Source organism: Parasteatoda tepidariorum, chromosome 10 (genome assembly GCF_043381705.1).
Source record: "Parasteatoda tepidariorum isolate YZ-2023 chromosome 10, CAS_Ptep_4.0, whole genome shotgun sequence".
Taxonomy (NCBI): Eukaryota; Metazoa; Arthropoda; class Arachnida; order Araneae; family Theridiidae; genus Parasteatoda; species Parasteatoda tepidariorum.
The window spans coordinates 77,218,606-77,244,607 of record NC_092213.1 but is presented as its reverse complement, the minus strand read 5'-3'; the positions used below and the strand labels follow the sequence as shown (position 1 = coordinate 77,244,607).

The following is a 26,002-nucleotide window of genomic DNA, read 5'->3' as shown; positions in this document are numbered from 1 at the left end:
AACACTGAAGCAACTATCTGTATGCGACTACCACTTCTTTTTCTTGAATACAGTAGCAAATACCAGTGACTTCATTTTTATTTCTGAATACAGAAGGTATTATTTGTATCTGTCTCTTCCTTTTCTTGAATGTATAAGTAAAAAAAAAGTTATTTTGTATGAGTCAAATATTTTCGGTAACGCAATTATTAGGATTTTTTTTTATTTCAGTATAGCATGAATTAATACTTTGATAGTTTTTGAACTTTTCATATTGCGCCTTCTATAAAACTTTTCGACTTTTTAAAATGAAACTAAAAATTTTCGAGCAAGACTATTTTATTCATTTCCCAGTTGTTTCCATTATATCAAAACCCAAATAAATTTTGTTTATTATTCCATTTTGAGTCTTCAAAATATACAGGAGCTACTCTTCCTCCAATTTACAATATTTTTCATTGTTTTCGAAAACCTCTTTGTTGTTTATTTCTGCGTTTCAAAAAGTGCAGTATTGTATTAGTTCACTTTTCTCTGGAAAAATCCTTTAAAATTCTAAAATAACGCCATCTATGTTTTCCCATTATAATTTGCGGACGACCATCTATTTTACATTTTTCGATAAGATATGGCTGAGTTAGGTGAAAATATTAGGAGGACCGGAAAGTAATGTCGTTTCGGCGCATTAAATATTCGTTAGTCTTAAAAATCAATTCATTTTTTTCGATCAATTTTGATTCATTTTCGATCCGGCATTGAAAGGTTGCTGCTGACTACTTTTAATCAACATTATTGATTAAAAATAAAATCTTGATAACAAATGTCATATGCACCGAGGCGACATTACTTTCCGGTCCCCCATATATATACCGCAGAGCCAGTTTAGCAGCCGGAGGAAATTTGGAGGCGTTTTTAATTTCATTTTCTATACGTTTCTTTTGGCAATAAAAATTTTTTATGATTCTTTTCCTACTTTTCTTTTGTAATAATTTGTTAGATTTTGATAGCCATATTGTTTTGTCGCAGCAAGAATTCTTTTAAAGAGCCTATTAAATGGTCTTCTATCACATTTTTACTCTCTTTAAGCGAAGTACACTGGAATAGTAGAGAATAAAGCAATCAAAACCTAATTAATTGTTGTTGGGAAGAGAGAGAAATTGAAAGATAATTGTTATTCTAAGTTTCATCAAACAATTCGTGTGTGTAAGGTGTCCCTATCTGTTTTCCTTACGAGTGACTCTATGGATTTCGATATCATTTTCGGCTCTTTCACGCTTTTATATTGATTTGTGACCCCGATGTATATTTTTGTATTATTTTCTCTCTTAGTAAACTTTTTTAAAACCAATAGCCTATTGTGCTGCTCTATAGTGCGACGTAAATAAAGTACCTCCCTATNATGATTTCTAGTGGATTTATAAAATATGGATATTTATTTCCGTTTTTTCGAATTTTTCATGGAGAAATATTTGAACAGTCGTCTTTTCGTCTGCCAAAATAAGCGGTTTAAATTACAACTTACGGCCGAAGGAAGGAAGGAAGGAATGAAATGAAAACATTCTAAGAATGAAACATAGTTTCAACGACTGTAAGACGTCACCTGAATTTTAAACAGACCTAAGTAGTTTTATAGCGTAATTTGTGAACAGATCCATATGTTAGTTTTATGGTTCATCCCCGACCGGTTTCGTTTGCTCCGGACTTTCTTCAACTCAGCGCATCCCCTGGGGGCACTGCTACTACCCATCTTGTTCTATATTTTTGTTCTATTATTTATTTTTTTGTCGGCAATGTAAAGCATTTTCGAAAACTTTACCAAACACAATACCCGTGGCTGTAAATAAACACTAAAATTGTTGGATCGTCATCCAAAACGGTATTATGTCTTCAGGGGGTGCAGTTATGTGTTTTTGTTCTATTCGAACCAGAAAATCCACTCTGCATTAAGAAGGAAAGATGAAATTAAATCGTAAACTGATAGCCAGAGAATTAAATTAGAGATATCGTTTGCTTTTCTTATTTCGGCTCAATTATCGTTTGACAATCGGCGTGCCAAAGGATTTTTTTTTCTTCCATCAACTGGTTTTAAAACGTGCTTGGAAGTTTAATTATTTATTTAAATTTTGATTTATAATTTAAAAACAAATATTGCTTTAGATCTTGATGTGGCAGATAAATAAATGATTACGAGGTGTTTTTGAGATGCCGTCCGAAGTGTAAATTAACAAACATTAAGAAACTTGACCTTTTGTATATCTGCCTTTTTATATATAGTGGCAGATTAATTTCTTTTAAGTTTATTTTATTAAAATACTAATTTATTTCCAAAATGTATGCGTTAATTTTTTTAATTTTATCGTGTTTTAATTAAGTTGGTTTAAAAGGATTTTAACAATAACGACACATAAATAATTTTAAATAATAAAATACACATAAAATTTCTAACAATATTTAAAAAAAAAATATTACGTATTTGCGTAGGTAATCCCTGCTTACAATTATAGAATCATTGTTATATCCGTACCACTATAAAAAAAAACTCTTAACACAAAGTGAAGACTGCTGATATGACTTGTGCATAGGTATCAACCTGCACCAGACAGCAAAAAAATATTTTCGATTAGTTGTCTTTTTATTTTATTTTACAACCGTCGTTGAACAGCCGACCCAAGTTTTTGGTTTTACGACTTGTAAGGTTCAACTACGTAGCTTTGTAATTTTGAACCCAATCCAGGAGACAAGGGAACTCCTGGATCAAGTATTGGGAGAAATTTGCTTTCGTGGAAGACTTTTTGATGGAGCTAACCCGCATTAGCGTTACTTGGAAAGGAAAACCTCCCACGGTTAGCTTGGTGGCAAGGGAACCTTAATCCATGATCTATCTACCACTGAGGATATTTTTGCGTCAGCACTGTGGTCAGTGCATGTCGGATGCGGAATTCATACCGACCAGCCATCGCTGGGATTTGAACCTGGTTCACCTCATTGGAAGGGGGACGTTCTATCCCCTGAGCCATCACGGCATCTTTTATTTTATTTTATAACCGTCGTTGAACAGTCGACCCAATTTTATGGGTTTACGACTTGTAAGGTTCAAATACGCAGCCTTGTAATTTTGAACCCTATCCAGAAGACAACGGAACTTCTGGATCGAGTATTGGGAGAAATTTGTCTTCGTGGAGGACTTTTTGATGGAGGTAACCCGCATTTGCATTACATAGAAAGGATAACCACGAGATCCTCCCACGGTTAGCCTGATGGCAAGGGGACTCTAACCCATGATCCATCTACCACTGAGGATATTTCACGTCAGCATTGTGGTCGGTGCAAGGTGAATGCGGAATTCGTATCGTCTGGGATTCGAACCCGGTTCACCTCATTGGAAGACGAACACTCTATCTCCTGAGCCATCACGGCTCCGGTAGTCTTTTATTTTATTTCATATCTGTCGTTGAACAGCCGACCCAATTTTTGGGTTTACGACTACTAATGTTCAACTCCGTAGCCTTCTAATTTTGAACCAATCCGGAAGACAAGGGAACTCCTGGATCAGTACCCCCTGAGGTATTTCCAAGTTGAGCCCTTTAGAAAGTTGGCAAAATTAACCGAAAAATCTTTCAGTTTGTGGTTTTTTAAAATATTTTATCCAATCTGAAGTAGACGGCATCTATAGTAATGTATTTTATCTCCGTGCGAAAGATATTATTTATTTTTATCAAAACTGTTAATAATTGTAATTATTTACAAATTTAACCGGAATTGGGGTTATGTTCAACAACCCTTATTTTGTTTACTTAGAGGAATTAAGATATATATTTTTAGTTATTTACAGACTTACTTTACTTTCAATTGAATTTTGGCTGGGTTTTGTAAAAATGTCTAATAATGGCTCAAAGAAACACGATACATCTTAATCACTCGACTTAGAAGTAAACTATTCTAATTTCATTTACATCTTGCGGTCAACTTTAACACGATGATTCTACTTCCTTCTTATTTTGCGGTGAGAAAACGTTGTGGTCGCTCTCCATTAAATGACCTTTGGTCTTCTTTTTGACTGTGTGTCACACTTCTAGAACCAACAGGGCTACGAGATAAACAAGACTGACGACTGACTCAGAAATTTACACAGTCCTTCTACTGTTGATGGCAGGATTGATTATAAACACCCCGTTGATTAAAGTCTTATTTCAAGACCTTGAACCTCTAACGGTAATCCTTTCTGTCTAAGAAGTGCCACGAATTATTCTCGCCTTGATAGATCGCTAATGATGAGTATTTAAATATCATTTTGAAGGTAGTTAAGATAATCATACAGTTTAGGATTAAATTAACAAACTGTAAAGAAGAGAGGTTTTATTCGTGTAAATGATTATATTTATCAACTTTTGATAGAAATAGTAAAAGCGCATTAATTTTCGAATAATTAGTATCAAAATGTTGTAATTTTATGGGTTATATAGAAGAGTCTCAAATTATTCTCGCCTTGATAGATCGCTAATGATGAGTATTTAAATATCATTTTGGCGGCAGTTAAGATAACAAACTAATTAAATTAACAAACTATAAAGAAGAGAGAACATTATTTCTTTTATTCGTGTAAATATTTACGCTTATGAAGTCTTAGAAGAAATTGTAAAATCGCATTAACTTTCGAATAATTCGTATCAAAATTTAGTAATTTAATAGGTAATTTATAGTTAACCCTTGTTATATTTAACCCGTTTCTTTATTAAGCTGTGTCTAACATATAATCGCATAATTAATTACTTATGTAAAACTAGTTTTTTTAAAAATTCGTATCTGTTTCAGTTCATTTCAATCTTTATATATATAAAAAAAAACAGTACAGAAACTTTTAAAAATAACTACTTCGCCAGCTCATAAGAGTGAATATTTAAATCAAATTTTTTTAAAAAAGTAAAAGACTGGTAATTTCAATTGATTCAATCTTGATATTTATCTTTGAAATGACAAAACATTCGTATTCATCCAGCATGTTTATAATATAAATATTTAGATTTTAAATCTGAATTATAAGATAAGCGATATTGAATAATTTAAGTAGTTAAGTAATCAGATCAATAAAATATCTTGTAGCGTTCTCGCAATTCGAAATTGGTTATGGCAATTTTCCGAAAGACCTTTTATTACACGAAAAAAAAAAAAAAAAACACATTTTGTTAAACATGTAGGGATGTGTAAAATACTTTTTTTAAAATTGTGATATTTTCAGATTTTAACTAAACAACTTGCTACCGATTTAATTCTTTCTTTTTAAATATATATAATTCTAAAAATATGTTATTGTAGAAACATCCTTAAATGCGTCGCTAAATTACACATTTGTCTGTTTTTAGATTTTCAAAAACTTCCATTTTATTATTATTAAATCGGCAGGATATTAAACGTGGGCAAAGTTAATTGCCGCCGCGTCGTTTTCTCTTAAAGTCACCTCCGCACGCATAACAAATAAAAACGAGTTCATCGAGCAAATATGAAATGAAAATGAATTAAAATAGTTTGATGCGAGCCAAAAGTTGTCGTTGAGGCAGCTGAATCCCGCGGGCGGCGGCTGCTGCTGCTGCCCGGTGCGGAAGCGATTTGCAGATGCCGGCGCCTGCTCGCCGCCGACCCACATCTTTACTCACCTGTCTCGCCCTTCCACCTTACCCTCCGTTTTTCTGCATAATTACTCATTTTTCCTTCCCCTTCAACACTTTCCCTCTTCTGACTTTTACAACAATGGAATAAGATAGTTGTCGCCAAGCTTTTGTCCCCCCACATTATTTATTGCTATTGTAGTCTATGCCATACTAAACGTATCATATTTGTCTCTATTTAATTTTGTGATGGGGCTGGGATTTCTAATACAAATGCAAAGAAAATTAAATAGTACCCAGAAAGTTCATTGTTTAAAAAGAATGTTACGAAACGGAAAAATTAACAGGGTTCATAGTTTTAGATTAAAGTTATGATAAAAAAAATAATAGGCATCATAGTTTTTAGAACAATGTTCTGATAAAAAAAAATTACAGGGTTCATAGTTTGAGAACAACATTATGATGAAAAAAATAATAGGGATCATAGCTTTAGAACAATGTTATGATAAAAAAATAAAAATGTTTGATAGTTTTAGAACAATGTTATGATTAATAAATAATAGGGATCATAATTATAGAACAATATTATGATAAAAAAATAACGGATCTGTTCAAGACTTTTTATGAAAGTGCCGTTTCTGTGAAAAATCTACTCATAATTTAGTAAATTTTTAAATAATCATTACATTTCCTTTCTAATTGGATTAATGTATTGACTAAATGGTAAATATTGTATGGAAAACATAATTGAATTACGTAGTGGAAGAACCAGACAAGTGGCATTTTCATTTTGGCTATAAGCAGGGCAAGAAGAAAAGAAGCAGTATCTGATCTATTTTATTATTGATTTATTAGAAGCCTTATTTTATTTGCCACTACCTATTTTGAGATAAAAGAAAATCATGCAAACATATTCAATATCAATGTGGATTAATTACGTTATTAAAATTAAAGTAAAAGCATAAACAATTCTGTTACATCAATCATACCCATATTGATGCGACCACTTTATCTCAGTTTCCCTGATTAATAAACACCCCTAAAAATGTCACTTACCTGCTTCTTCCACTCTTCAAGTTCTTTAATTTTGTTCACGCTTTTAGTAAAAAACTAATTTTTCGAAAATCTGAAGAATATTTTAAATCAAAATACTGACATGTGATGGATTTACTACATTTGAATTATATTTTTAAATCACAATATATTGTGATTTAAAAATAGTTTTTTTTTTCCTGTTAAAGATATCCGCATCTGATTTCGCGCACAAATATACAATCTCAAATTTTCAAGACTTGGTGCGTAAAATTTGTACTTAAATGAATGCTATTACGCATGATTCATCATAAAGGGAATTTATTACGAGGGTAAGGGAAAATAGAGAGAGAAAGTAAACAAATCATTGAATTACGGTAGAATATGCGAATGAGCCAATCGATGAAGAGATAAATTAACGAATCAGTTTAAAAAAAATAAATGTATAAAAATAAAAACGTAAAATTTGTAATTAGTGGTATTGAAGTAGATAGTCATAATTCTTTAATTCAATATATCATCCTACAAATTAAATACATTTTTATCATCGATATATTCCTTCACACAAAGAATTCCAAATTTCTTTATTGAAAACAATGGCACTAAATCGTTGAACATTTCTGGCACATTTTACGGCGCCATTTCGCAATCTGAACAAAGAAATGCAAATAAGTTGATAGAACACTATGGAATTCTGTTGAGAGCATCGAACTTGGCGTCGATTTGTTGAGTTTTATCTTTTTCGAGGAAGTCCTGCCCCAAGAAGACGATGCAAATAGCATGGTGGAGGATAGGGCGGACGTTATCTCATCCTCGTCTTCCAAATCGGTCGTGACCCATCCCTTTTCCTTCTTTTTCACTCGCGAAGAATTCTGTCTCCTCTTCTTCAATCCTTTCTCTATGATTGTTAAGTTGAATTTGCACCGAAATAATTAGCTTCCTGAAGCAAGGTAATGTCTTGCAATGAAATATATCGAAATTTAGTACTCGCTTTATAAAAAGCCGGAATTGCACCGAAATAATTAGCTTCCTGAAGCAAGGTAATGTCTTGCAATGAAATATTTCGAAATTCAGTACTCGCATTAAATAAAGGACGAATTGCACCGAAATAATTAGCTTCTTGATCAAGGTAATGTGTCTTAAAATAAAATATTTCAAAGTAATTCAGTGCTTGCTTAAAAAAAAAAAATTCGGAATTGCACCGAAATAATTAGCTTCCTGAAGCAAGGTAATGTCTTGAAATAAAATGTTTCGAAATTTAGTACTCGCTTCAAAAAAAGGCGGAATTGCGCATCAATAATTAGCTTCCTGAATTAAGGTAATGTCTTAAAATAAAATCTTTTGAAATTCAGTACTCGCTTAAAAAAAAAAGAAAATTCGGAATTGCACCGAAATAATTAGCTTCCTGAAGCAAGGTAATGTCTTGAAATAAAATGTTTCGAAATTTAGTACTAGCTTTAAAAAAAGGCGGAATTGCACCGCAATAATTAGCTTCCTGAGCAAGGTAATGTCTTGCAATAAAATATATCGAAATTAAGTTCTCGCTTTAAAAAAAATGAGGAATTGCACCGAAATAATTGGCTTCCTAAATCAAGGTAATGTCTTAAAATAAAATGTTTTGAAATTCAGTACTCGCTTAAAAAAAAAAAAATAATTCAGAATTGCACCGAAATAATTAGCTTCCTGAAGCAAGGTTATTGCAAGGTTCGATATTGCAATAAAATATTTCTAAATTCTCTTATTTACTGCACTTCAATTTACTCGCTTAAAAAAATGCGGAATTGCACCAAAATAATAAGCTTCCTGAAAACAACTTAACGTCTTGCAATAAAATGAAATATTTCGTAATTCTGTACTAGCTTTAAAAATATTGAATTGCACAGTAATTATTAATTAGCTTCTAAAGGCAATGTATTGTCTTACAATAAATATTTTGGTATTTACTATTCGTTTTTAAAATACTGAACTGCACCGACATTATTAGCTTCATGTTGCAGGGCAACGTCTTACGATCAAGTATTTCGAAATTTATTTATTTATAAAAAAATAAAAAAAACAAATTGTACCGAAATAATTAGCTTCTTGAAGAGCGAAGTAACGTCTCACTATAAAATGTCACGAAATATTTTATTCGTTTTTAAAATAACGAATTGTACCATAATAATTAGCTTCCCAAACTTACTCCTTTATCGTCTTTCAAAAAATATTTCGAAATTCATTAAAAGTGCCGAATTTCACCGAAATAATTAATTTAATAATCAATTCAATGTTTTACATTAAATTACTTGGAAATTCGTTATTTACTTTAAAAATGTGGAATTGATAGTATGAATATAGTATTAATAGTAAAAATGTAGTTGTAGTTAAAGTTCATTTTAAAGCTAGTTCCTATTTGCTGAGAAAAAAATGTATTAGTTAGAATTACTAGTTACCTGGGTCTAGGAGGAAGTAGTTTTTATACAGATATATTTTCTGGATAAAAATAGCACTCTGAGTGGAATATTTTATTTTTTATCAAAGCTCCTCCCTTTTTTGGTTACATATTTCTAAGCCAAACGGTATTTGAAGGTATTATAATGACGCCCTTGGAGATATCAAACAGAAATGCAACTTATGCTCTTGATTGAAGCTGTCATTTGAAATGAAGATCTTTTATATTTTTAATAAACTAAATAAAACGGAAACTAAACTGTCACTATTTAAAAAAAAAACCTCATTTAGTAAGAGATAAATTATTAAATAAAAATAGAAATTAAAAATGTTTTTAATTATTAGTGGTAGATTAATTGTTTTAAAATCGTTTTTTTCTCCTTTTCCTGTTATTTACTGTAACTTTAAAACGAAAACTTCAGTTGGTAAAAAAGAAAGTTAAAAACATCCTTTGAGTAATGGGAAACGATTTTAAGTAAGTACTTTCAGTTAAACTTAAAATCTTATTTTGCTGCTCACAGTAATTACCTACAAAGATTAATAACAAATATGACGCCGCCGCGATATTGTATTATGGAAAACGCTAATTATCAAATGCGAAATAATAGTGATAATCAATTTTATTCAGTAATTATTTCAAACATAAATAGTGAAAAAAAAATGCAAATGAGTTAAAAATCGAAAAACATCACAATAGAACTTATTTCTAAGAAGAGCGAGATCAATGGTTAAATTTAAAATATAGTATTTAAAGAAGATCTATCATTAATCTAACGATCTTTATCTATGATTATTGATAACCAACCATAACGTTTTTTTAATCATAGATTTAAATGTCGATTCGCTATTTTTCCTCCCTCAAAAAAAAATTTTTTTTTTCTTTTTTGAAAAAGAGTTTTGCGGAATGGCTAGAAAAAAAAAAGAAAAAAACGCTATCGTCTGAAATGCCATCACGCGATCGTATTTCGGGCTGACCTTCGATGAATCAGTAAAAATGAAAAAGTTTTCGCAAAAATACAAATAAAATAAAACTTGTTTTTTTCTTTTACTGATAACTGCATTTGCGAGTATTGCTTCAAAAATTTTTTCTTCTTCTTCTAATGGAATAAAAGGAGAAGGGAAATAAAAAATGTTCTCAAGAGGGCGAAAATGATAGCCGTAACAGCTTAAAGACATATTTATGTCAACATGGCTTCTCTTAAAAAAGTTTATTCCTAAAAAGAAAAAAAAAAGAAGTGGAAGAATGCTGTTGAGTTGAGTTGCTTTTATCTGTTTTGTTGATTAATGACATTAATTTTTCTGTTTTAGTGTGTCGCGTTTTCTACAGTGTTATTTAATTTGATAAGCGAGCACTAATATAAGTCCCGGTCTTAAATTTAAATGAAATGATTTGCATACACATTTAACTCATTTCTGGCACTCCTTAACCCTTTCGGGACGTGCGAGTCATAAATGTATTCGTTAGGAATCAGTATCAGGATTGTAAAAAATAAAAGGCGGTAGCTTAAGTTTGAGCATAGCTAGCTAATTTGACAGACTTATTTTTGCTTTCACTTAAACACATCCAATCCATGTATGTTAAAAGTGTAATTGTACAATTTTTAATACGAACTAAGTAATGGTGAATTAAACAAAGCAAACTATCATTATCCCGCCCACAAATACACTGCTATAAAAATTGCTTGGCTACCACTTTAATCTTTTTCACACTGATTATCGCCACCCTGAGAATGCATATATGACTCGCCTGTCTCGAAAAGATTAACTACAAAATGTTGCATTCCGAAATTCAATTTCGTAGCCTTGTAATTTTGAACCCAATCCAGGAGGCAAGGGAACTCCTGGATTAAGCATTGGGAGAAATTTGTCTTCATGGAGGACTTTTTGATGTTGGAACTAATCCGCATTTGCTTTACATGGAGAGGAAGACCACGAATATGTTGTGACATAAAATCTGATACTTTTAATTTCGTTTGCATAAATCAAAAATTATATAAATTAAATGAAATGTTTATTAATTAATGGCTTTCAAGGATGTATTATTTTATTTTATATTTTATTTTATATTTTATTTTATAACCGTCGTTGAACAGCCGACCCAATTTTTGGGTTTACAACTACCAGGGGTCTGTCCAGACATTTTGTGAAAGGTCCGTTTTTCGCGAAATTGTGAAAAAATTACTCACATTCTTTCAATCAAGGTCCGCTTTTATGAATTTGTGCAAATAGGGTCCGTTATTGCAAAAAAAAATTTTTTCAAGGAGTTTTTAAATTGTATAGACATACAAGATTATGCTCAACACTGTAAAATTATAATTAAAAAAATTAAATTTTAAATAATAAACAACAATTGCTGCTTCTAAATTAGAGATGCAACATACAAATATTTGGTATTTAGCCTATACTGCTGAACGCAGAATATTAATTTCGGACGAATAATGGAAGAATCGTCTGCCGAAGACAAAACTTAATTCGTTTACATCCATCTTTCTTGTTTTCTGCCCTGGAAAGGGTTTATTCGATTAACAAAATAATAATGAAGATAAACAAATTTGTGAAGGGTCCGATTAAAAGAAAAATCATTTTGTGAAGGGTCCGTTTTTAATTAAAAATATTTTGTGAAGGGTCCGTTTTTATGAAAAGATATTTTGTGAAGGGTCCGTTAACGGACCCAAATTTCTTCTAAACAGACCCCTGACTACTAATAATCAACTCCGTAGCTTTGTAACTTTGAACCCAATCCAGGAGACAAGGGAACTCCTGGATCAAGTGTTGGAAAAAATTTGCCTTCGTGGAGGATTTTTTTGATGGAACTAACCCGCATTTGCGTTACATGGAGAGGAACTCTAACTCATGATCTGTCTACCAGTGAAAATATTTCACGTCAGAACTGTGGTCGGTGCAAGCCGAATGCGGAATTGAATCAACCAATCAATGATGTGATTGGAACCCGGGTCACCTCATGGGGAGGCGAGTGCTCTATCCCCATGAGTCACCACAGTTCTATTATTTATTTATTTTAAAAAAATTACGTGGGAATGTTTACTCCGTCCGTTTTCTTAAATTGCCTGCTTCTTTTTTTCAAACGCGTTTTCTGAACAACGCCCATTTTTTTCGAACTCTCATTTTGAAATATATATTCATTTTCTCAAACGATTATTTTGAGCAATACCTTTTTTTATTCCAACGCGCATATCTCGTTTTGTCCATTTTCTTAATACACATTTTGAATCCTGTCTTTTTTTTTTAAAAGCACATTTCTAGCTTAATCCATTTTCTTACAAACACGTTTTGTGCAAAATCCAGTCTTTTCAGAAACGCATTTTTAGCGTTGCTTATTAACTTAAATATGCATTCTTTTTCAAACGCGTTTTTAGCATTGTCCATATCCTAAAATACGCATTTTAAGCTAAATCCATCTTTTTTGAAACTCGCATGTTTATCTTTGTCCGTTTCAATAAATACGTATTTCTAGTTAAATCCATGTTTTTCAAACGCGCATATTTAACTTTGACCATATCCTTAAATACTCTTTTTGAGTTAAATCCGCCTTCCTCAATTGTGCATATCTTTTTTCATTCCCTTAAATACTTATTTTTAGCTAAATCTATCTTCATCAATCATGCATTTCTTGTTTTGTGTACTATTTTCTAAAATAAGTATTTTGGACTAAATCTATTTATTACAATATGAAGCTATGTTTTTCTTTTTAAACACGAATTTTGAACACGTTAAAAATAAGTTCACAATTAACCCGTTGTTTTTCCATATTGTAATGCCTTAAAGATTCATTTAACTTAAACTTGAGGCTTTCACGTGGTTCTCTAAATCATGTCTTCTCGTAATTATCCTATGGATGGGCTTGGTGAACGGAACCTTGACACATTAAACTAAAAATATAAGAAAAGAAAGAAAAAAATCCAGATTTGATTCTTTTGTTAGTTAAATCGTTAAGTGATTCTTTTATTTCCGTTGAAACCGTTTAGTCTAAAACTCGTTTTCAAATTATTATGAATCGTTTGGTTGCTTTTAGCATTTCAGAATTTTTAAGAAATTATTTTTCTGATCTCTATTTAAACGAAATAATGATAAGTACGATAAATACGTCTTTTAGACGTCGCTCTGACATTGACTCACCCTTTTATTTTATTTTTATAGTTAAAAGAAACGTTAATAACTTCCGTTATGTAAATACTAATTTAAGCGATTTCATCGCTCAGTAATGAAATAGAATAAAAATAAGTGTAGTTAAGTAAGTTTAGTATTAATAAAACTTTTTCATTTTTACTACTTGTTAAAGAACTAAAAATTAAATATTTTCAAAAATAGTTCTAATTTTAGACACCCTTAAATTATTGTTAAAATAATCAATTTTCGGAATATGTATCTGCATTATGCAGTATACATGAACATATTAAGAGTGCACAACCTTTTCGGAAAAGAGCCGCTGACAAAATACTTCAGTTTTAGGAGGCTACAATTAATAACATTTTTAAATCAGTTGATAATAATTTAATTATTTCGTAATTTAATAAAAACAAACATGGAAGTTGTTGAAATTATATTTTTAAATTAAAAAAATTAATTTTTGCACACTCCGTTTATTAAATAATAGCAAGCTTATTTTATTATTATTATTATTTTATTTATTTTTATTTATTATTTTTTGCTGTATGTAAGTTATTTACATAATTAACTTTATTAGCTTACTAAGGATTAAGATGTTTTAAAATGTAAGATGAAGCTATATGCATTTTTTTTTAAATCCTTGAACTTATATTGTATTAAAGATATTTTGGTTAACAAAAATTTTCTTATGTGGAAAGATTAAGATTTTGGCTTCTTGATTTCGTTTCTTGATTCGCATTCTGAAATTTTATTGATTTAATTTCAATGTTTTTCTCAAAGTTAATTGAAAACCGTTTCTTAAAACAGTTACATAATTTATTACGCTAAATATAATATTTCTTTTCTAATTATATTTTGGTTGAAAGTCAGGGAGCCGCGCATAAATATTCGACACATAAATATTTGTGCACATCTGTCACCTAGTGATGTCTTTTTAGTCTTAAATATTCGCAGATACTCTAAGCTAAACAGTTAAAACGGTTTTCTATTCTGTGTCAGATATTCGGAATAGAAATATGAGAAACTTGGACAGAATTCGATGTTCTCTAAAATAGCTTCCCTCCTCACGGTTAAGGGTTAATAAATCTTATCTTTCTATCTTCGTACTTAAAACGGAACAATTAAGTCTCTGTTCATCTTATTAATATAAACATTGTTCCTTGCGCTACAGTGTTGATAGTCGACTCACCGCAGTTCACTATCCAATCGGTGACAAGAATAACTGTCATGTGACTGTCAAATCAAATGGAGATCAAAGTATAAGTGGAATAAATATCATATAATGCTCATAAAGATCGTTTGTGTAAAAAGAAATCGATTGTTTATTCTTTCCTGCTTAAATATCGTTAGGAACATTTTTTTCTTTTTTTTAATCTCGTCTGCTTCTAAAAATGAATCTCGGATATTTCATTTCCTACAATGCTCTTGATTTATTATCTAAAATACTTGTGATTGACTTCACCTTGTTGCTGAGATGTTTCGTCATCGTGTTCAAAAATTTCTGAACAACTTTTTTTTTAAATATTTATATTGTATGATTTATTTTATTAAATATTGTTGTTAAAAGACCTATTTTTAGACTACATTCGAATTTGCAGAATAATTCTGTTTTTCAACACTTGATGGTTAAGATTCTTCTTTGTGGTAGCGATTTACAATTGATTTTATAATAGTAATAAACATTTAAACTTTTTCAAGAATATAAGTGAGGGCTTTCGTATATTTATTGAAATTATAAATTACTAGTTGTGGTCAAAATCATTATGAATCAATTTCGTTAAAGGATTATAATGCAAATGTAAGCACTTTAACGCTATAAAAATAATAATAAAATAACCCGAGACAATCATTAGTTTCAACAGCCAACAATTTATGAATTATTAGCAAAAACAGGTTTTTCTAAACATTATTTTAATAGTTATTGCATAAATTTTCTGATTAAAGTTTTAAGCATTATTTATATATTTTTAAATATATTGTTGAAATATTAATATAATATTAAATACTAAATAAGTTTCTTTTTTTTATTATCAATTTTAAGTATTTCTTGGAAGGCAAAAAAGTTTTTCTAATATTTTGATATATGTATCTAAAAATAAGTTGAATCAAAATTTATATTTAATTTTAATAAATGTTAGAAGATCAGCTTATTTTCATACTTGAATTGATTATTCACGAATAAATGTTTTGAGTACGAAACTACAGAATAAACATTGGCGCGGCTACGATTCTATAAAATTAAGTAAAGTTTTCTATTCTTACTTGGAAACATAGAAACATATCCTAAGTAAAGAAATGTGAATTAAGCAAAATAAAATGTTTTTTTTTTCTTCACGCAAAAGCCCTTTATGGAACAGGGGTCATGGAGGTTAAGGTTCGACTATTACTTTACTAATGGCAATGGTGTTGCGCACAAGCAGCTTTTACTTCCCATATAAGCTGATACACATTGATTTGAAGCTGGATAGGTTTCATACCCTCATACGAGATCGACCCCCTAGTTCAAAATTAATAAAATACGTAACAAAATTTGTAACTTCATCAATCTTAACATTAAATCCAAAGCCATAAATCCAAAAGTATGACGGCTGTTCAACGAAGGTAAAAAGTACTAAAAAGCACGAAAAACGTGATAATTGTTTTTCAGGATATTTCACCAACTTAAAAACTAATAATATAAAATTAAAATGAAACTTTTAAATTTTCTGATTTGAAACTTGAATTCTTGTATTTAAAATCTTGTTTTGGTAGACATATTTACTAGCATGAAAGTATATTTTCTAAAGCACTTTATATTTTCCTGCAAAAAAAATTTAAGAATCATGAGATGGCGCTTTGATCGCAGAAGCACGGATTACAAATGAATAAAAAGAAGAGATGCCGAAGTCGAGAGAGAAACGGGGGATTAAAAAAACGTTTCTGTACCTGCTCATTAAGGCTCTATTACGCCTCATTAGTGACGTACGTCATCTTTTTGCTTGTTGAAGATGCAGGCAAAAAAAAAAAAAAAAAAAAAAAAACAACTTAGAAACGACCCCGCGTCCGTAGAAGTTGGCGACATAAAGTCGCCATTTTGAATTCAACATGGATGGATATTGTATACGAGTAAATTATCGTTTGCAACAACGTATTATTTATGAAGCAAGGTGAAAGCTCTTTCAATGTTATCATACGAGACAATAGAATTTTTTTTTAAGTGAGTGGCAATAGTTTTTCTCCCACGGATCTTAAAGTAGAACGTTTTGAAACCTTGGTGGAACAGTAGCTTCTGGTCAGTTGTGTTTGTGGGATAACAAACAATTTTTTTTTTCTTCATTTGTTTGCTTTTATTTTCTGTTTTTTTTGTTAGTCTCCAGGTTCTAGATGCTGTTCGAATTTAGCTTTGCATCAATATAAAACTCGTCGTAATATTCAGTTTTTCTAAAATAAAGTTTTTTTGATAAGGTAATATTAATTAGTCCATTATTACTCTTTATCACATTGAAAAAAAGTTATCGAGCTAAATATTCTCTTTACAAGTTGTAGACCTGCGACAGTGTTACTTGGCAGTATTACTGGTGTTAGGTATGATCAGGGATAATACGATACCACGATAAAGTCTATATGAACAACAGACATTTCTTCCTATTTTTTTACTTCCTTTTTTGCTACATTTTGCTTGGATTCAAAATAATAAATGTTTATATTATTAATGTATTATGACAGAGCACAGAATCTTGTTTCTTCAAAGCAAATTCAAAGGGGAAAAAAAAAAACAATTATTCTGCTACATTTTCTTTTTTGGAAAAATAAATAAATAAATGAAACAAATAAATAAAGGAAATAAATAAATCGACGAAATAAATAAATTCGCAGACGAACAATTACTATAACCAGGGGTCTGTCCAGNCATTTTCTTTTTTGGAAAAATAAATAAATAAATGAAACAAATAAATAAAGGAAATAAATAAATCGACGAAATAAATAAATTCGCAGACGAACAATTACTATAACTCATTAAAAGAACAAAAGTTTTGCAAGTGGCTACGAACTGGTTGGCTGCAGACATAAATACTACTACTACAGTCCTCAAGTAGGTCCAGCCAATACGTCACCGGTCGCTTACTCGTCGAAAATACATTGTTCGGTCTGTAAGAAGCATGTTATCTTAAAAACATTTTGATTGATATAGAGTTCCGTTACCAATATCACTAAAATATCTAGCCCTAGAATGCCAAGTACTCGGCTTTCTGCAAAAGTTTTAATAAATTGGTCAGAAATTAAAAACCACCTCCAGGTTTCGCTCATTTCATATGATACTTTGAATTTTCGATACGTAGCTGGTAGAAAAATTACTTAAAATGAAAAATATGAAATTAAAAATGACTAACTTATATTTTATTACCACTAGAATATATTTTTCTTACGAAATCAACTAAGTTGGCAATTTGAATGCTAGATTAATAATAAATTCTTACACAGTAAATTTTGTTTTGAAAATATTAGTGGTAGCAATAATTTTTTAGTTATGTGAATTTATTAATTAAAAGTATTCCAAATGCAAAGCATTGAAATTCAAATTTATAATTACATTATTAGTAATAAGCTCATTAAACGTGTCTTTTTGTTACAGGTGAGATCCGATGTTACTGTAACCAAGCATCCTGTGTATCTACAGGATACATGTGCAAATCATCCTCCTTCTGCTTTAGCGATGTGACAATCGGAGTACATGGATGCCTTGAGAAGCGACGATGTGTGGGACTCCGATGCTGTAGGGAGGATATGTGCAATTATCTAGAGGCCCAAATGCAAACTTTTAAAGCACCCATATCAGGTATGGGCATTGTTTGTTTATATATATATTTTGTTCTATTAACGTTTCTGTTAACATTTTAACACTTAATTTTTAAAGAATACGGCACTTTTTTTCCGTTCTAAAAGGCTTAAGTAACAGAATGATTTTACAATACAATAGATTTGAACCTTTCTGGCTTAGATAATTTCTCCTAAGAATTTCTGACAAGTGAAATATTAGCAAATGTCACCTTAGATTATCATCGTCATTAACATATATTTAGTCGCTAGAGGGCGTTAATGATCCTTTTCCATAGATCCAAGAATTCTAAGTAAAGAGTTACACTCAAACTCTATGTCTTGAAAAAAAAAAAAAAATGATGGACGCTTAGAAGTTAACAATTTTACATTTTTAATATTTTGGAATGAGTGTAGCCTGCCTGGACGCACTGCGTCAGAAAAGGTAAACAGAATATTCTTATCAATGGAAATGTATCAATGCCCAGTTGGGAGAAGCGATGGTTCAGGAGATAGATAGAACACTCGTTTACCATTGAGGTGATCTAGGCTCGAATCCTGGTGATGACTGGTTGGTACGAATTCTGTTACCGGTTCCCTTTATACGAAAAGGCTGAAAGACAAGGAATTTAGTTTAACTGAAATATAGTTAAGAAGCGAGAAGATATTTTAAAAAAGTATTTTAATAAACAGTGACAAATATTTTAAAGCTAAGCGTTCTATTTATGTATCTAATCGGATGCCACTTCTTTTATATAAATGTTAAACTTGTCTGCACTGTGATAAAATTAAACTTATGCTAACCTTACATTCGGCCTCGCTCTATGCTAAAAGTAGATATTTACATTGAAGCGTAGAGAGTAAAGGTTCTAGGACAGATTTCATCTAAGTCTATCAGGAGGGCGTCGATTCATCGCTAATTTTGATATTAAAAATTACCTGGCAACATCCAATTAACAGAACTTTTAACAAAACAAAACACTATTTTTATAGATCGACAATAAGAGCCATTCAAAGCGACAATCGACGATTTGAAATTTTCTAAACCGATAATTCGATATTAAATCTAAAGCATTAAAGTTGAATCTACTACAAAAATTATAAAATTTGCTAAATGCTTTTTATTATTTTATAGTTTGCCAAATAATCATAATTTCGTTATTTTAGGCTCAATTGGAGAAGAACATTTCGATGATTCCAGAAGCATTTCTCTAACTGAAGGAGCACTTCGAAGGGAGGTATGGCTGAAGGCAGCCATCATTGCTGTTCCTGTTGCAGGAATCTGTATCTTAATTTTATTGGTTGCTATAGCAGCCAGAATGCTCAAACAGGACGCTGAGCGACAGAGGCGACTCCTGGAGCTCAGGAGGGTGTACGGACATTCCATAAGAGACACTTTGCTTCCATGGAGCAAGGAAAAAAGTTCGACGATAGTCTAGTCTAAATAGAACATTTATTAAAGTCTATCCATGTCAGTATGAACAAAGACCTGTAAGATTAGGACCAAACGAGCTTGTTCTGCAACACCCATATATAAACCCCTACATAAACAATCATTGTTTGAGTCTGTATTAGAGTTGGATCTTGAATTGATGATTCAAACAATCATTTAGTGATTAAAATGAAGTCAGGGTTTGTATCAATTCTTAAAACGCTTTAAACTATTTTTAAGGTTTTTAAAAAAGGTTTATTTGTCCTTTATTGACTCTTAATCTTTTCTTATAATTTGCCTAGTTCCTGTGGAACAATTAATTATTCTGCAGGATAATTAATTGTTCTGCTGGAACTTGGTGCAAAATAATTGTTCCAGCAGAACAATTATTTTTTGCTATTGTGTAGTTGCCGAAGGTTTAAGTTCTTCACGTCACTTTATTTGATTACGAACCCTGAAATTCGTTTTGATAATGCTAATACTGCCTTGCAATTGAAAAAAACAAACAACGTAAGTGCTTAACGATTGATTCCGAGAAAAATGGCTTGACAACTATTTTCCTTCTATTACTAATAGCTGTGAGCGTTAAAATGGAATTTCAAAAAACTAATAAAACCAAATTTAGTTTTAAAAAAATTCTTTTGCAATATGTAGCTTAGCATACAAAGATGCCAAATATATAAAAATCTCAATTTTGAAATTTTTTGTCGCTTACTTTGATTTTTCAATTGCACGGCAAAATATGTTGATTCGTAGTAATTTATTACATCTAACTTATTCCAATACAACCTTCTTATTTATTTTGATGCTTGATTAAATCAGTGATTCTAAATTCGTGATTTGATTCAACTCCCAATCGTTGATTCACACGAAACTAGCCGGTTTCATTTTGACATAAATATCACTCAGTAATTCTGATCTCTTGATTTGAATCAGCTTATTCAAATGAATGATATGAATAAATTGATTATAATTTGTTGATATGAATAAATTGATTATAATTTGTTGATATGAATTAAAATCCAAAAGTTAATTTAAATTAATGTAAAGGGTGCTTAGCGTTTTTAAGAAGTGCTTAAAGGTGCTTATTTCGGATTTACATTTTTTTTAAAAGCCCTTAAAGGTGCTTTTTTTTATTCGGGGTATGTAAAAAGTGCTTTATTTTCTATCTTTTAAAAAGGGAATTTTTTCTATGCCTTTTCGATAGTCGTTCTAAATTACAAAAAATGTATGATTTTCACAATTGTCTCTATAATATTTATCAGAAACTAGTTATTTTAACATGATTATGTAAAGTTTTTGAAAAAGTTTTAATTATTAAATTTTATTGATTTTATGTTTATAAATTACGAACTTTAATAAACGATAGAAAAGAATAATTTTTATTACTGTACAGATCCTAATTATGATTTTTTTATTTTATTTGGAAGGTGATTAAAAATATTTTTTGAATGCTTAAAAAGTACTTACAAGGTGCTTATTTTTTGTTGAAAAATTTGGCTATGCACCCTGATTTATTATAATTAATTAATTTATTTAATGCGCAATACGAATCAACCAAATTAAAGTATTCATTTGATATGAATCACTTCATTTTGTAGAATTCTAGATGAAACAAACAATCGATTGATATATACCATATGAGAAGTTGATGTTCCTTGTTAAAGATATGTTATAAACACTGAAGTTCAAACTGGATTTCAGTTGTTATCATATGGGAAGTATAATTCACTCCGTGATGACTATTCATGACTATGTAAAATGACTATTCATGACTATGTAAATGATCTCTTGTGCCTTTGTTTTATAAAGTGTTCATCAGTGTCCTGACTTATTGCACAAATCACACCATATTTTTGTAAATAATATTTCATATAGATATATACATATATTTTCATAAATGCGTTTCTGGCATACTTCAATGCCTTTCAGTCATATGGAAGGGAAATTACTTGTCTTTTATCAGAAATACATGTATTTTCGTGATTGTATTTCTGATTTGTTGCGTTTAATGCCTACCAGTCACTTGAAAGGAAAATTGCCTCCATTCATCAGAAATAAATATATTTTCATAAATATATTTAAGACTTTCAGTCATTAGGAATATTTTTTTTTTTCTCTATTGTCAGAAATATATATATTTTCATAATTGTATTTCTGACTTGTGGTGTTTAATGCCAGCCAGTCAATTCGAAAAAAAAAAATTACCTGCTTTCATCAGAAATAGATGTATTTTCATAAATATATTTATTTTATTAAAAATCTTCACTCATTTGAAATAAAATACATATATTTTCATATTTGTATTTTTGACTGGTGGCCATTTAATGCCTGACAGTCATTTGGAGGAAAACTATTTGTATTTTTGCTGTCGAATTACAATGCAATATCTTTCTTCTTATTTTATGTGTTTTAGAACTGTAAAAAGAAATTATTTTGAACATCGTGCAAGGCGATGTTTGTTGTAAAATAAGATGAGATATTTTGGTGATATTAAAAGATATTTATTATATATAGTGTGTATTGTGATTTTTCCTTTTTTTCTTCTCCTTTTTAAGAGACATTCACAACAAACTACAACAATTTAAAAAAAAAATTATACACAGTTTCTTTAGTATACAAGAAACAACGAAGTTAAAAATATAGAAACAACATGAATAAAAAATAAAGATTATTGAAAAGAGAAGAGGATAAATTATTAAAATAAAATATTTAAAAAAAAATATATAGTATTATTTAATAAATATTATATAATACGAAATAGACTTCTGCTGTACCTAAACGTCACATTCGTTCATAGAGCGGATCCATTCATTCATTCATAGATCATAATTTTAACCTTAACCAGAGAACGACCAATCTCCAATTCAGTACCCTCAGAGGTACAATTTGTTATAGAAATATAGAGGACTTTGTGAACCGACAGATTTAACGTGCACCAGTTACTATTTACTCCACAGGGAGTCTTCGGCCCGCTGTATACGAACTCCCGTTCTCACGAAAGCGAGTCCAGCGCCCTGCCAACTAGGCTATCCTAGCCTATTTAAACAGAAATAAAGACCATATAGGCGAAAGCTTAAATTAAGTTCTACTATTTTTTTTTTTAAAAAATATCTTGTTTTTTTTCTTCAAAAAATTTTGATTTAGTTCCCTACCGCTGAAGAAAATAATTCACAACAACCTCAAATAGCTTTAGTCATCAGACAGGGCTGATTGTGCTCCGGAAAAAATCCGGATTTTTCGGAACCGTGATCCGGAATTTTCCGNTAATCATAAATTCAAGAAAGAAAGACATTTGCAAATTTTGATTACTTCTCGAGGTCATCATAGGTATGTGTAAAATTTTAAATATATTTTAAGTAAACTAAAAAAAATATGGAGAAAAAGGAAAAAAACCTTGTTCAAATTTTTTTCTAATTTTTCGATTTAAACTTCTTTTTTTTTACTCAAGAAATTTTCCGGAATTTTGACTTGGGCTCACAATTACCCCTGAGTATTGTGTATCTATCAAATCCTATGCTAAACTAATTTTTATTTTTATTTTAAAGACTTGATTAACGATGAACTTTTTTGAAAAACTCAATCGTCGGCCTTAAATTCATATTATGAGAAATTGTAACTTTGCAAACCGTCAATTATGAAATAATAAAATAGAAATAAATTACACTTAGGAATTACAGACTTTTGAACTATTCATAAATATTTTTATGTTGCTGATTTCAAATCTGCTCTCGGTTTCTCCCTACAGTAGTTAAGTAATTCAAACAGGATTTTTTAAAATTCACTCGAGGGAATACTAAGTGTCCCCACTTCTCTGCTATCTAAGGAGTGGTTGAAAAAAGTCGATAAAACATTTCAGCTTGGGGATGACATACAAGCTACGCTCATGTGCGTTTTAACTTAAATGTCATTTTCAATAGAGCAGACAAGTGTATATGTATGTCCATAATTCTAAAGCTTCTTATAAACTTGTTCAACATTCATACAAAAAGTAAACTCAATTAAAAACATCATCAAAAATGTGAGCTTTCCAAACAAAATTGATTTTAGATTTGAAATTCGAATTATGTGAGTTCAATTGCTTGTATAAATTCAGCAAAGAATTTGTTTCCCAATGTTGTTCATTTAAAAAAAAAATAAATTAAAGAGTCATAATTTATCCATTGCTTTATTTTAAAAACATGAGCCCTAGCATCCATTATATTGGGCAATATTTTAACCAATTTTATCAAATGAAAAATAATATTATTTGAGTGTAAGTATAATATTATTAACACGACTCAGGAACAAATACAAACTAGGTTGTGGTAATAACAGACATTTTATTTATCCCGCGCAACAAAAAAGTAAAACAGTTTCACTAGCATTTATTTCTCTTTACCGGGTAAGTTTTATGACTGCCTTATTTAAGACTCGAGTCATGGGAAAATTATATTTCTATCGTAAAAGCGTTTTTACTCTGTTTATATATGTATAAAAAGATACTTTAGACATAACTCCATATACATTCCACATCAAAATTGCAATACCTAAAATGCATGTGAAAATTATTTTTCAAGAAAAAAGTTTTATTTTAAGGAATAGTGCTGCCATCTATATTCACTTTGGCAAGAATAATTGAAATGTGTTAAATTTATAGTGCTGACATCTATATTCATTTTTTATAACTGCATCTGTCTTCACAAAGGGATTTGGGTATGAGATCATATTTTATTTAATTTTCATAATATGAGGGTTGTCAATTACTCAACTTGCCGGTATATTTCGAAAAATTCAAAATAGATGCAATCATGCTCTGAACCGTTACCAAATCAAAAGAAAAAAAAAAGTGAGAGTTAGAAAATTTTGCAACCTTTAAATATTATTAACACATTTTAATGGCGGTAAAAAAGTAATATTTCTTTGAGTAGTGTCTTCTAAATTTAAAAGTGTTACCTTTGTGTTTTTAAAATCCAAAATTTTGTCCAGAAAGAGGCATCTTAACAAGCCAACAGCATTAGTTTAATTTGCGATTTTAAGCGTTATAGTATTTTTAATTTTATTTCAACGAAACTCATTATTTTATTCAACTTCAAATAAATTACTGCTGTTAATTAATATTTTGTATCATTTATAAATTTATTTCCTTGTTATTTTAATCTCTCTCTTTAAATTTTTTTAAATCTTTAAAAAATGAATGTATAGTACATTCAGTTAAAGATAACTTGTCCCAGAATAATAAAAATAAAGTACAAAATAAAATTTTTTAAAGCATATTCTTGATTTAACTTTTTCTGCAAAAATGCTGGTATGACTATGTACTTTTAACCCTCTTTCTACTATACGTATCCAAGGAAAACAGTAAAAAAAATTAAATACGAGCTTATCATACTCAATTAATTTATTCTAATGCTCTACAGAAATTAAATTTTTCTTCTTACTTTAATTATTTTTTATCCCTATAACGTAGCGTCTTCAGCGTTATAATGGATACAAATTAAAATAGAGTTTATAATCGTTTGTACAAACTTGGAATCAAGTTCGTAAAAAGGAAGTTTAAAATTTTTTTTAGCATTTGCTTTCATTTTCTAGATTTACATTTGCAGCTTTATGCCGGTGGGAAGTTTACGCAATGAAAATGTAAATAGATAAGGTTATGAGCAAAAAAATTTAAAATAGGTTTTAAGCGAAATAATTTAAAAAAGGTACTCGATAAATATTTATATATATATTCAAAATTAATAAAATCGTAAAACAAGCATATTAAAGTATACAAGCAAGCTTATATTTTTACAGTGATATGTCGGCGACAAGGGTAGAAGCCTCCTATTAAATTTAAAATAATGGAGATTGAGTTAAGAGATTTTTCGCGTATTTTTTGGACAAGAGATATTTTAACTATCAAGGCATTTGAACAATACAAGTGTATACCTGCCGACTTTTAATCCTTTCGAAGATGATTTTCCCTAGTGGTTGTAAAATGGAATTTATTTACAAGGCAAAAACACACACTGTATTTTGAGGGAGCTTATGCAGACTACCACAATAGAATAGTATTACATATTAATATATATGCTCAATTTTTAAAAAAAATAGTGGTTGTCAAAAATATTATAAATTAAGTTCATAAATGTAAGGGATGTATAGAAAGCATACATTTTACTACCACTATAAATATAAAATTTTACGCCAAATGCGTAAAAGTTGGCGGGTATTCATGTAACATAGTTGTAAAAATATTTGCGGTGTTATTTTTAAATTAATGTTAAAAGTGAAAGCTAATATTTAGTTCGCTTAAATTAAAATTAAAACTTTTGTTTGATGAAGTAAATTGGCTAACATTATTTTAATTTTTAAAAGGAGGCTTGCTCTTCGCATTAGTTATCAAACAGCAGGGGAATGATATATATGTCACGGCGAAAGACCGAAATCGGTGTTTGTTGACTTTCACCGGTGAATGTCGACAAACACCAAATACGTCGGTGAAAGATCGAATATTTCATTACATTCTTGTACATTCGGACTCTCACCGGTGTATGTCGACAATCACAGATATGCTTTGGTGAATGTCCGAAATATTTATTACATTCGATTTGATATGAATTTATTCGTGGATATAATTACATTT

General features: G+C 30.1%; 1 protein-coding gene and 1 long non-coding RNA gene across 2 annotated transcripts in view; both read left to right on the top strand.

The window, feature by feature from the left end:
- LOC107443591 (BMP and activin membrane-bound inhibitor homolog) overlaps window positions 1–21,907 on the top strand; it is a gene marked incomplete at its 5' end in the record, with an annotated part of 38,397 nt that extends 16,490 nt beyond the window's left edge. Inside the window, 2 exon segments of the mRNA XM_016057509.3 lie at window positions 17,782–17,985; window positions 19,131–21,907. Of these exon segments, the coding sequence (XP_015912995.1) occupies window positions 17,782–17,985; window positions 19,131–19,402 (476 nt within the window). The 3' untranslated portion in view covers window positions 19,403–21,907.
- On the top strand, window positions 1,379–8,429 carry LOC139426932 (uncharacterized). Its single transcript, XR_011638056.1, has 2 exons — window positions 1,379–7,929; window positions 8,116–8,429. It is a non-coding gene; the product is annotated as an uncharacterized lncRNA (long non-coding RNA).
- Window positions 21,908–26,002: the final 4,095 nt, after the last annotated feature.